Below are 13,523 nucleotides of genomic sequence, written 5' to 3'. Positions count from 1 at the left end.
GGGGTGGAGTTTAGGAGCTTACGTGTACATGGACACATAGAGGTGGAGTTTAGGAGCCTCCGTGTACATGGACACATAGGGGTGGAGTTTAGGAGCCTCCATGTACATGGACACATAGGGGTGGAGTTTAGGGGCCTCCGTGTACATGGACACATAGGGGTGGAGTTTAGGGGCCTCCATGTACATGGACACATAGGGGTGGAGTTTAGGGGCCTCCGTGTACATGGACACATAGGGGTGGAGTTTAGGGGCCTCCATGTACATGGACAAATAGGGGTGGAGTTTAGGGGCCTCCGTGTACATGGACACATAGGGGTGGAGTTTAGGAGCTTACGTGTACATGGACACATAGTGGTGGAGTTTAGGAGCCTCCGTGTACATGGACACATAGGGGTGGAGTTTAGGAGCTTACGTGTACATGGACACATAGGGGTGGAGTTTAGGAGCCTCCATGTACATGGACACATAGGGGTGGAGTTTAGGAGCCTCCGTGTACATGGACACATAGGGGTGGAGTTTAGGAGCTTACGTGTACATGGACACATAGAGGTGGAGTTTAGGAGCCTCCGTGTACATGGACACATAGGGGTGGAGTTTAGGAGCCTCCGTGTACATGGACACACAGGGGTGGAGTTTAGGAGCTTACGTGTACATGGACACATAGGGGTGGAGTTTAGGGGCCTCCATGTACATGGACACATAGGGGTGGAGTTTAGGGGCCTCCGTGTACATGGACACATAGGGGTGGAGTTTAGGAGCTTACGTGTACATGGACACATAGGGGTGGAGTTTAGGAGCCTCCGTGTACATGGACACATAGGGGTGGAGTTTAGGAGCCTCCGTGTACATGGACACATAGGGGTGGAGTTTAGGAGCCTCCGTGTACATGGACACAGGCTTTTATGGAGTGGCGTTTAGGAGCTTTGGCAAAAAAAAAAAAAAAAAAAAAAAGAGTCCCGTGTCACGCTTAGGGCAGCCCTATGCAAGTTTGTCACTAAAAAGAAGCTCCTGATCTTTTTTGGGCGACAAGCTTCATGTGATTTTGAAAGGCACATTCCTGTCCTGCGACAATATCGCACCACCTTTGGGGTGCCATTTGTACCGAATGGCACCCAAATACGCATTGCATGTTTTGCAGCCATTGGCACAAAATTTAGAACCATGCCGATTCTGCCCGTATATCCAAATTGCCAAGTGTAAATGGGGTCTAAGGCCTGGTTCCCACTAATTTGGGCCGAGTTTGTATGGGCATGGCAGCCCAGTCAGTTGAATTGGCTGCAGTGCCTGCGTTTCATGCAGGAAAAAGGTTCCTGCGCTATTTTCAAAATGCAAAGGCTAAGAAATTGTATTGTGCTTTTGCCACATGTGATTTCCCGCAGACGCAAGCATGCTGCATTTTTAGATGCATGGGAGTGCCATTAAAAAATAAATGGCAGCCCCGCACGTTGTGGTTGCGGGTGTGGGAACAGGTGCGATTCCTCCACCCTCAACCACTTGTGATAATGTGAACCAAGCCTTAGGGCCAGTTCACACCACAAAAACACAGTCTGGATGCATTTCTGCATGCGCATTTGAGGTGTTCTGGAGCGTTTTTGATATGTTTTCAACGGGTTGCCCCCTTTTATTTTTTTTGGAGGGGTTTTTCCCTGTATTGCATTCCGGTGCATTTTTAAAGCATTTAGATGCACCCCGGTGCGGTCTGGTACATTTATGATGCGTTGTGCCACGTTCCAGTACAGTTCCTTGCAGAAAAAAAATGTGGCATTTTCTACTTTATTATTTGTACTGGAATGCACTGCAATGGTGTGAACTTTGCCATTGAAATCTATGTAACCTAGTGTCTACGCGGTTTTTTTTTTCCTTGGATCAAAAAAACACACTGGACTGCATGTGATGTGAACCAGGCCTTAGGCCCCTGTCACATGGAGTGGACTCCGGCAGCGAATCCGTCCGCTGAACAGGCAGATGACTGGTCCATGTCCGCTGCACTATGCAGAGCGGACACAGACACAGCCCTTTGTCCTCTATGCCAGATCCCCAATCACAGTGGCGGCTCATGCACTGGTGGCGCACGGGCGCCGCCCCCCCCCATCCCTGCTGCCACCTCCCTATCCATGCGCCCGGCCTCTTTCAGGACGCCGGACGCATGGACTCCTATGGCGGGGGGGCAGGAGGGGGTGTATTTTTTTTTTTTAAGCACCAGATTAGAGCCAGAGGCTCTAATAGGCTTCAAAAAAAAGGGTGGGCTCAGGGCGCAGAGAGTGTGCCCCGATCCCACCCAATTGTGTGGCCATAGCGAATGAATACTCGCCATTTTCAAACTGCACTGCCTCCCCGCCAATCAGGAGGTGGTGGATGCGGGGTGTCCCGCGATCCATCCATGGGGGTGGGGGGAGGGGGTGTTAGCGGAGGCAGCGTTTGAGGGGCACAGTGGCTGCAATTGATGATTTATTTTTTTTGTGCCCCCCCCCCCCAACAAAAAAAATTTTGAGCACCAGGCGCCACTGCCCAATCATCTGATTTTAGGGGACAGGATTGGGTGTCGGCAGGTGTCAAGGGACACGTCTGCTGACATCCAGCGCTCCATAGAGAGCAACGGAGGGTCCCATTGGGTCTGCCTGAAAAGCGGACAGGAAGACTCGATCGGCCCATCAGAGTGAAAAGGGGCCTTAGGCAAAAACAGCAGGCAGGATTCCATCATAGAAGAATACACTGATGAACATTACAACAGAATTACAAAAAAACTGAAACAAAGTTTCCATTGAAAGTACACACATCCACTTTCTCTCACTCAGTGTCAGTTCATAGGGAAGCGGTTAGCAGAAGATGAAGACAGAGAATTTGCAAGCCTGGGTTTGTTTGACAGGCCCAGACAAAGGACACGGGAGGGTCATCAGACCGAAGATCTCAGATCCCAGTGTGGAGGAATTCCCAGCCTTTTATTTACAGACACTTCTCCTGTTTGTACAATACACACACACAGACACAAATACACACAGACACACACAGGTCATCATGCTGATAATACATACAGGTGTGATTTTCCCTTTCAGAATGTTCTAAGCAGCAGCTGACATGATTGGGGAATCCCATCCTCACAGCAATGTTTTATAGAATAGGCGATAATAAAGTAAAGGCATTGTGCAATCCACCAGGGTCTGATTCCCCAATCCATGGATCTGATCAGTCCTCCCACCAATGATCTTTGATTGCTGAAACCCCTCAAAAGGCAAAAAAAAAAAAACAAACAAAAAAAAAACAAAAAACACAGCAATCAACCAACTCCTGGTGCTAAACCAAAAATGAAACAACCTTCACCAATGAGGACACTGCTGGGGTTTGGACACTACATTACCAAAAGTATTAGGACACCTGCCTTTACACACACATGAACTTTATTGGCATCCCAGTCTAATGCTGGCCATACACTATACCAAGGATATGCAATTAGCGGACCTCCAGCTGTTGCAGAACTACAACTCCCATGAGGCATAGCAAGACTCTGACATCAACAAGCATGACAGCCAGAGGCAGAGGCATGATGGGACTTGTAGTTTTGCAACAGCTGGAGGTCCGCTAATTGCATATCCCTGCACTATACGGAAAATCGGCCAAAATTTGGTCATTTAGACAGTTCGTTTTTCGGCCAGTTAATAGGCACAAAATCGATAATCGTTGGGAAGTTTTTGAGCCGAAAAAACAAACGACAAGTTTTGATATCTTCTACCAAACGAACGATAAATTGAAGGGTTAATGTGTTTCCCATTCAAGCTGTCTGCACTAGGTATATGTAAAAAACAAACAAAAAATGCATTCATTTTTGTCCACCGAACGATTTATCGGTCATCACATGATGGCACTATCGTTTGCGCTCACGCCCGAATGTTCGTTTTTCGAAAATGGGTTCGGCTGATTTTTGGTATAGTGTATGGCCAGCATTAGTCTGTATGGATCAATATGGAGTTGGCCCACCCTTTACAGCTATAACAGCTTCAACTCTTCTGGGAAGGCTGTCCACAAGGTTTAGGAGTGTGTCTATGGGAATGTTTGACCATTCTTTCAGAAGCGCATATGTGAGGTCAGGCACTGATGTGGACGAGAAGGCCTGGCTCGCAGTCTCTGCTCTAATTCATCCCAAATGTGTTCTGTCGGGTTGAGTTCAGGACTCTGTGCAGGCCAGTCATGTTCCTCCACCCCAAACTCGCCCATCTATGTCTTTATGGACCTTTCTTTGTGCACTGGTCCAAATCATTTGGTGGAGGGGGGATTATGGTGTGAGGTTGTTTTTCCGGGGTTGGGCTTTAGGTGTCAGCATACCAAGACAGTTTTGGACAATTTCATGCTCCTAACTTTGTGGGGACAGTTTGGGGACGGCCCCTTCCTGTTCCAACATGACTGCACACCAGTGCACAAAGCAAGGTCCATATAGACATGGATGAGCGAGTTTGGGGTGGAGGAACACGACTGGCCTGCACAGAGTCCTGACCTCAACCAGATAGAACACATTTGGGATAAATTAGTGTGGAGACTGCAAGCCAGGCCTTCTCATCCAACATCAGTGCCTGATCTCACAAATGTGCTTCTAGAAGAATGGCCAAACATTCCCATAGACACACTCCTAAACCTTGCGGACAGTCTTCTCAGAAGAGTTGAAGCTGTTATAGCTGCAAAGGGTGGGCCAACTCAATATTGAACCCTACGGACTAAGACTGGGGTGCCATTAAAATTTATGTGTGTGTAAAGGCAGGTGTCCCAATACTTTTGGTAATATACTGAATGTACATTAGTAGGCTGGGTATACACAGGGGGGGTCTGATCACTGATTGCACTACCCTGAATAATCTGCTTTTTCTCCAGCATCCCCATCCACTGTAACCCAGCCCCCTACCCACCATCGCCCAACACCCCTGTCTATGGTCACTTAGCTCCCCCCTATCCACCATCACCTGTCTCCCCCCTGCAGGGCTGCTGTTAGTAATCACGGGGCCCCATACGGCCTACCTGACAGGGGGGCCCCCCACCCACCTGGCCAAAGGTGACTGAGGACATAGATTTATAAGTCCCTTTCTCTGTAGCCTCAGCAGCACAGATGAATGAATAGGAAGTGCTCTGAGGCTTCCTTCCCAATCACAAACCGAATCATAGTTTACAATGCTTCAGTGATGAATGGACACAGGAGTGATTGGTACCATAACTGTGTTCATTCAGGAACGGAAGGGACCAGCAAATAACATATTTACTGGCCCCTTCTCCTGCTCTCCATCATGAAACATCCCCTTGTGTGCCTGCAGCAGCTGCCTGTGGGAGAGGAAGAGAAGCCAGCAGCGCTGCAGGAGCAAGGGGCACACAGGGGGCCCAGACAACAGATGGAAGGGGTGCATCTAGGGTTGGTACCTCATCCCTTTCAACCCGAACACATAGGAATTACACAAGTTCTGAGGCTAATTGAATGCTGATAAGGCACCAAGTGAGTTTAATTACCACCTGAATCAGCCACAGAACCTGTGTAATAAATATGTGTTCAGTTTTGAAGGGACGAGGTGCATGTGTCAGCACAAACCCCCCTACAGTGCAGCCGGAAGGAAGGAGAGGAGGAGAAGCCGGCAGTGCTGCAGGGGGAGGCAGAAGAGGAGCAATGTCTGCAATAAGACAGTCTGACCAGCCCTCCTGCCCAGGTCCCCCGTTTGAACTGATGGGGCCCGGGACAGAAGAGCCGGTGTTCTGCCGAGAAAGTTCCGCTCGGCTGATAAGTTCCCCCCTCTACTGTGCAGGCGCAGCGCCTGCGCAGTAGGATCCGGCGGAAATAGCCGAAGCGGAATAGCTGAAAATCAGCTGTACACGGCGCCTGTAAGAGGGCCGCTCGCCACGCTTTGGGCACGGCCTCGCTTCGCTCGGCTCTTTTAGATTCCCCCTCTAGGTCCACTTGGATGGTAGGAAAGGAACCTGGACCCAGAGCGCAGGCGCCGTGTACAGCTGATTGTCGATCTTGAGCTTCGGCTATCTCCGGCGGTTGTTAGTAGTTCGTACTGCGCAGGCGCTGCGCCTGCGCAGTACAGGGGGGGAACCTATCCGCCGAAGGAACTTATTCGGCAAGACACCGGCTGTATTGTCTTATCAGCAGCCCTGCCCACCATCCCCAACAGCTGTCACCCAGCTCTCCTTACCCATCACACAACACCCCTATCCACATGTGCCCATCACCCTCTTCTTTCACTATCAGTGGCTGCCCAGCTTCCCTGTCCATGGTCACCCAACACCCCTCCCTACCCACTGCGACCCCCCCATCCAATGTCACCCCCCCCATCCAATGTTACCCCCCCCATCCAATGTCACCCAGCTCCACCTACCTACCATCACCCCTGTCCCTAACACCCCCTCCAAATCAGTTCCCTTATCCACAATCACCCAGCTACCCCCCCCCCCATCATCATCCAGCTACCCCCCCCCCCCCATCATCATCCAGCTACCCCCCCCCCCATCATCATCCAGCTACCCCCCCCCCCCCCCCCATCATCATCCAGCTACCCCCCCCCCATCATCATCCAGCTACCCCCCCCCCCCCCCCCCCCATCATCCAGCTGCTCCTGCCCACAGTCCCCCAACACCCCCTTACCACCCTCACCCCCATCTGCTGTCACTCAGCTCTGCCATCCATGGTCACCCAACATTCCTGTCCACTGCCACCCAGATCCCTCCTGTCCCCAACAGCTGTCACCCAATACTCATCCATTGCCCATCTACTGCTGCCCATTGTCACCCCATCCAGGCTCCTCTAGTATCAGGGTAATACCCCCCCCCCCCATAGTCCTCTCTTATCAGAGATCAGTGTCACCCCCCATCATACATTGTATCTCATATAGGAAGGGATGATACAGATCTGTCCATGTATGACCCCCCCATCACCTGCAGGCACAGGGCTCAGCTCCCGATCCGGGCTGTCCGGAGGACTCTGCCCCACTCCCTCCTTCAGGTAGTCCTGGAAGTGAACCTCCCGCAGCCCCATCCACAGCCGGTTGGCAGTGCCCCTTAGGACCCGTCCGCTCCTCCCGGTCAGGTAGTCCATACTCCCGGGCCCGTTCTCTCTGCCCGCGGCTCTACACCACCGAGCAAACTTTCTACAAACTTACTGACAACTTCCCACCACCAGCCCCGCCCACTGCGGGCGGCAACCTGTCACCAAAGACCCGCCCCCCCTTTCCTCAACGTGGGATACTGTGCCCCGCTTCTCAAGGCAGGACACCCCCACAAGAGAAAGTGGGAGACCCCGCTCGTGCTTTGATTCTGGGCGGGTGGGAAATACCACTACGGAATCATAGGGGGGGAATTAAAAAGGGGGTGGTAGTTGACGTTAGTTTCTTATGTGAATTTGACAGTTCAGTGAGATAATGTTCGGATATAGATGTAAACACTTCCAATATATAGACACCAGGAGCCCACAGGTCCCTGAAATAAACCCGATGGTGTATACATATGCAGCAGATCACATGTCTGCTTATGTCTGCCTGAATGTGAATTTAAAGAGTAAAGACAAAACTTTTCTTCAGAGTAGCAAAAAGTTTACACCCCTGTAAGATTATTGATTATGCGGTCTGTTTCCTGTTGGGGAAATTTCCCTTCACTTCCTGTCCTGGAGACACAACCAGGAAGTGAGAGAAAATCTGTACAATGTGAGGAAATGTCCCCTCTCCTCCTGTTTAAAGATGATCTCCGACCTCATCCCAGTGATGTCTATCAGATCTGTACTCCCTGCAAATCAATGGCAGGTTCCCCTTCACATGTAACTTCTCATCCAATGCGGTTACATGCGAATACCGACCCGCAGCCAGTGTGCGTCCAGAGTCGGCGTTTCTGGAGGAGAAGAAAAAAAATCAATTCTTCTCTATGGAGTGGATCCATATCTCATATCTCCACTACAAGTCGCCTGAAGCTCAAGAAAGTTCTGGAGCTCTTTTTGTAGCTCCAATCAGTCAGATTGGTGTGTTTTTGAAGCGGTTTCTGTTCCATAGAAATGCATGGAAACGCTCAAATACAATAAAAATAAATAAATAATAAAACAAATAGATAATAAAATAAATAAATAATAAAAATACATAAATAAATTAAAAAAAACTAATGCCCCGTACACACGGTCGGATTTTCTGACGGAAAATGTGTGATAGGACCTTGTTGTCGGAAATTCCGACCATGTGTAGGCTCCATCACACATTTTCCATCGGGATTTCCAACACACAAAGTTTGAGAGCAGGCTATAAAATTTTCCGACAACAAAATCCGTTGTTGGAATTTCCGATCGTGTGTACACAAATCCGACGCACAAAGTGCCACGCATGCTCAGAATAAATAAAGAGATGAAAGCTATTGGCTACTGCCCCGTTTATAGTCCCGACGTACGTTTTTTACGTCACCGCATTTAGAACGATCGGATTTTCCGACAACTTTGTGTGACCGTGTGTATGCAAGACAAGTTTGAGCCAACATCCGTCGGAAAAAATCCTAGGATTTTGTTGTCGGAATTTCCGATCAATGTCCGACCATGTGTACAGGGCATTACCCCCCCCCACCCTTAACCCTAACCCCTAATCCTAATATTAAACCCTAACCTTAACACTAATATTAACCCCTAATCTTAATTCTAATCACTAACCCTAATATTAACCCCTAACCTAAGAAAATAAATAAATTAAAAATAAATGAATACATTAACCCCATAACCCTAATCTTTAAACTGGGCACCTCTCCTGCCACCAATAAAAGTGATCTTGCGGCGAATCGCCGCAGGGACCACTTTTATCTTAAAGAGGACTGCCCCCCATTTCAGAAAATATCAGGGTTATGGCAGCTATCTGCTGCCATAACCCCCGTTATTCTACGTCAAAGTACCGACGTATAATGACGGCGGTTTGCGGTAAGTAGTTTAAAAAACCGCCAAAGCTCAAAAACGATTTAAAAACACTGGACACAAATGCGCATGGACGCGCATAGAAACGCTCGAAAAAACACTTGAAAAAAACTCTCAAAATGTGCCCCTTTACACTACCTGCATGCTTTGCTTAAGGGCCAGTTCACACCACATGCAGTCCAGTGCGTTTTTTTTCCTGCATCAAAAACGCATAGAAAGTAGGTTATATGGTTTTCAATGGCATAGTTCACACCAGTGCTTGCAGTTCCAGTGTATTCCAGTTCCAGGAAAAAAAGTTGAATATGCTACCTTTTTCCTGCACTGGACTGTACTGGAACGCAGTAAAAAGCATCAAAAACTCAAGGGAACGCACTGGAACGCACCTAAATGCACCAAAAACGCACTGGAACGCCCATGTTCTTATTTAAGGTTAAGGAGAAAAAAAGGGGGGGCAAATGCCCTGGACTGCATCAAAAACGCACTGGAACGTATCAAAAAAGCGCATGCAAAAAAGCATCTGGAGCGTGGTCTATGGTGTAAACTGGCCCTTAGTGTGGGGGATGCTGTCTATTTTGCCAGGGGGTGAAGGGGTGATTCGAAGAGAACACTACAAATCCAATCGTCCATAGGCCCTAGATCATCTCAGGGGCGAGAAAGAGAGGGTGGCTACACTCCTACATACAGTGGGACCATGGAGAATGAACGTAGTCACCTTCTAACAGGAAGGTGGATCACAGCAGCAACAAAAAAAGACGATTTGGAGGAGGCTGAGAGCTATAGAAAGCACTTTTCTGATTTAACCTCTTCCAGACTGCCCCACGCATATATACTGTGGCAGGGACCTGTATTTCTAGACTGATTTCTAGTTCTGGGTCTGGGGCGCGCACGCGTGCTGCCAGCGACCCACTCTCACTGTGATTGGACCCGATGTTCGCCGCCCCTCCCCGCGATCGTTCCCGAGAGAGGCAGAACGGCGGTCTGTGAGAGAGGAAGATGGAGATCTTGTGTTTCTCCTAAGCAGGAACACAGATCTCTGTCTTCCCCCAGTCAAAGCACCGCCCCCCCCCCCCCACAGCTAGAAAACACTCCCAGGGAACACAGTTAACCCTTTGATCGCCCCTAATGTTAACCCCTTCCCTGCCAGTGACATTAGTACAGTGACAATGCATTTTTTCTAGCACATATCACTGTATTGGTGTCACTGAACCGCAGAAAGTGTCACTTAGTGTCAGATTTGTCCGCCGCAATGTCGCAGTCCCGCTAAAAAATTGCTGATTGCCGCCATTACTAGTAAAAAAAATGTAAAAATAAAAATTCCATAAATCTATCCCATAGTTTTTAGGCGCTATAACTTTTGCGCGAACCAATCAATGTACGCTTATTGGGATTTTTTTTCCCAAAAATATGTAGCAGAATACATATTGGCCTAAATTGATGAAGGAATTAGATTTTTTACATTTTTTTATTGCATATGTTTTATAGCAGAAAGTAAAAAATGTAGTTTTTCTTTTTTGAAAAGTGTCAGTCCTTTTTTGTTTATAAAATAAAAACTGCAGAAGTGATCAAATACCAGCAACAGAAAGCTGTAGTTGTGGGGGAAAAGGGACATGCATTTTATTTGGGTACAGCGTCGCACGACTGTGCAATTGTCAGTTAAAGTAGTGCAGTGCCATATCGCAAAAAAATGGCCTGGTCATGAAGGGGGGGGGGGGTAAATCTTCCAAGGCTGAAGAGGTTAATAATACAGAGTTGAATAGATTTTTTTTTCTTAAACCAGAGCTTGGTTCCCTACAGGTTGGTCCATCAGGCAGAAAAATAATTAATAATATTTTAGTACACTGGAAAATTCATAGCATAACAACAAAGTGCCATAGAGCAAAGTGTTTGTTAAATACCGTCATGAATAAGAACATTTAACATATAAGTCATAGGATTTTTTATGGCATTCCACAGATAGGACTCAGCCTTCTAAAATGAATCCCAGGGACATTATGGTGCTGAGCTGGCATACAGAAACTCCTCTACAACAACACAGTTATGATGTCCAATGACGCCTACAAACTCTTCAATCCTGTTATACAATAAACTGTTCTTTTTCAGATTTTTTTTTATCTTTCACTTATAAGTTCCATTAACAAACATCCCAACCTGCAAAAACTCATTTCAGGGAGGTGACGCTAGACGCTGGCGCCGACCCCCCCAAATTAAATGCAGCCTTACCAGTGCCAATGAAATGCAGCTATACCAGTGCAAATTAAATGCAGTCTTACCAGTGCGAATGAAATGCAGCATTACCAGTGCCAATTAAAAGCAGCCTTACCAGTGCTAATGAAATGCAGCTATACCAGTGCCAATTGAATGCAGTCTTACCAGTGCCAATTAAATGCAGCCTTACCAGTGCCAATTAAATGCAGTTATGCCAGTGCCAATTAATTGCAGCCTTACAAGTGCCACTTAAATGCAGCTATACCAGTGCCAATTAAATGCAGCCTTACCAGTGCCAATTAAATGCAGCCTTACCAATGCCATTTAAATGCAGTTATACCAGTGCCAATTAATTGCAACCTTACCAGTGCCAATTAAATGCAGCCTTACCAGTGCCAATAAAATGAAGCCTTACCAATGCCTATTAAATGCAGCTATACCAGTGCCAATTAAATGCAGCCTTACCAGTGTCAATTAAATGCAGCCTTACCAGTGTCAATTAAATGCAGCCTTACCAGTGTCAATTAAATGCAGCCTTACCAATGCCATTTAAATGCAGTTATACCAGTGCCAATTAATTGCAGCCTTACCAGTGCCAATTAAATGCAGCTATACCAGTGCCAATTAAATGCAGCCTTACCAGTGCCAATTAAATGCAGCTATACCAGTGCCAATTAAATACAGCCTTACCAGTGTCCATGTGTCTATTGAATACAGCCCGAGCACACAGAGCTCTGAAACGGATTTCAATATCCCAGCAGCAACTGTAACAAATTCCCGCCTCCTATGAGACAGGTCACACCGATTCAATGCATCATTGGATCAGTGTTCCGTCTATCTAGGAGGCGGGACTTTAAGTCCTCCACCTCGAACAGATGGGGACGTCATCACATCCGCCTGTGACTCAGCCACAGACAGAAGACAGAGCAGCCTGAGCAGCTGCCGCGACCATACTCTGTTCAGCCGCTCAGGCTGCTCTGTCTTCTGTCTGTGGCTGAGTCACAGGCCCAGCCAGGAGATTGCCCGGCGCTCGCGGGTGTCCGTGAGCCCACAGCCAAATGCGGTAGACTCAGGGGAGACTTGGAATATCTGCATTAAAAATGTTCAATCTTTTTTAAAGGAATGGTGGAAAATTTGGTATGACTGAACATATTTTTGGTAATTTATTATGAGCATGCCAAAAAAAAAAATCAGATCTGTGTGTGGAGGCACATTTTTTTGTAGCATTAGGATTGTGTGTTTTCAAACATGTACATTTTCTTTGTGCATTGATCTCTTTTTTAAATTTAGATTTTGGAGTGGATAGGGCTTACAGACAAAGATCAAGACTGGGTAACACCTGCTGCCAATGCACATGGTACAGTTTATGAATTTTGATGTGTTGCCATTGCCCTCTAGAGGTCTCCCATTGTACTTAAAGATGTACACTGAGCTGCGCATGGGAGTAGTTTTGCTTCAGATTCAGTGCGAATTTCCATTGCTAGTTGAGTCACCTATTGTTTCTGTCTGTCCGCTAATCTTCTTGGAAATGTGACTAGCATTGTGTCCACTTTACTTTGTTACTGAATCATTGTGGGATATTTATGTGTTTGTTTATGATAGTTGTTCGTTAGATGTACTATTAAATGTCCTGAAGATATTAATTACTGTTTACAGTTTGCATTGTTTAGGATAATGTGATCAAGCTCTTATCTGATTTTGTGTGGTATATATTCTGTATGAGATTACGATAAAGTGAGCTCCAGTTTGCAACCAAGCTAGTGTTGTCTAGTTCTCGGGTGCAATACTCAATTGCTATAATGCAATAGCTATAATGCCCCCGTTTCCTGGATCTAAAGTGGAGGAAGCTAGGTTGGGTGCTAGGCAGTCCGTCACTGTATATATATATATATATATATATATATATATATATATATATATATATATATATATATATATATATATATATATATACTCATCTCAGCCCTCAATTATGAGACTTTACAGGCAATTGCAAGAAAATGAATAAAAATTGAACAGAGTTGCAAAGAACCTTATACAATCCTTATTGGTAAAAAAATTATAAGAGTTCTTTAAAATTATTGTATTTTGTGACAGCTGTTTGTACATAGATTATATAGCTATATAGGTCAGGTACAATGTTTCCTTGACTATTGGTCAACAGTACCAATAGTACCAACAAAATGTAGGGACCTAGTTTCTATAGTAGAAACAAGTCATTAGAAACGTCTTCAACAATATTATTCAGATGTATTTTTATATGTTTACTAAGTATTATGCTATACTATAATGTGCATGTTGATAAACAGCCATGATTAAAAACCATATAGAATCCAATATGTTGTTACTTGTCCATAATAGCCACCTAGGGGTTAGAGGTACAGAGCAGCAGGCCTGTGGAACACTGGGGTAACCTGGA

The 13,523-nt window shown here is 46.6% G+C and overlaps 1 protein-coding gene across 4 annotated transcripts in view; it reads right to left on the bottom strand.

Moving 5' to 3' along the window:
- OXR1 (oxidation resistance 1) overlaps positions 1-13,523 on the bottom strand; it is an 830,701-nt gene that overhangs the window by 193,245 nt on the left and 623,933 nt on the right. For 2 of the 4 annotated variants that reach the window (XM_073632144.1, XM_073632148.1), the window contains exon 1: positions 6,904-7,156. The exons of the other annotated variants lie outside the window; for them this stretch is intronic. In XM_073632144.1, coding sequence (XP_073488245.1) covers positions 6,904-7,063 — 160 coding nt within the window. In that variant the 5' untranslated portion in view covers positions 7,064-7,156. Of the gene's footprint in view, positions 1-6,903; positions 7,157-13,523 lie in introns of those variants that run through there. 4 annotated transcript variants of the gene reach the window in all.

Source organism: Aquarana catesbeiana, linkage group LG05 (genome assembly GCF_042186555.1).
Source record: "Aquarana catesbeiana isolate 2022-GZ linkage group LG05, ASM4218655v1, whole genome shotgun sequence".
Lineage (NCBI taxonomy): Eukaryota > Metazoa > Chordata > Amphibia > Anura > Ranidae > Aquarana > Aquarana catesbeiana.
This window is presented reverse-complemented; position numbering and strand designations above follow the sequence as displayed.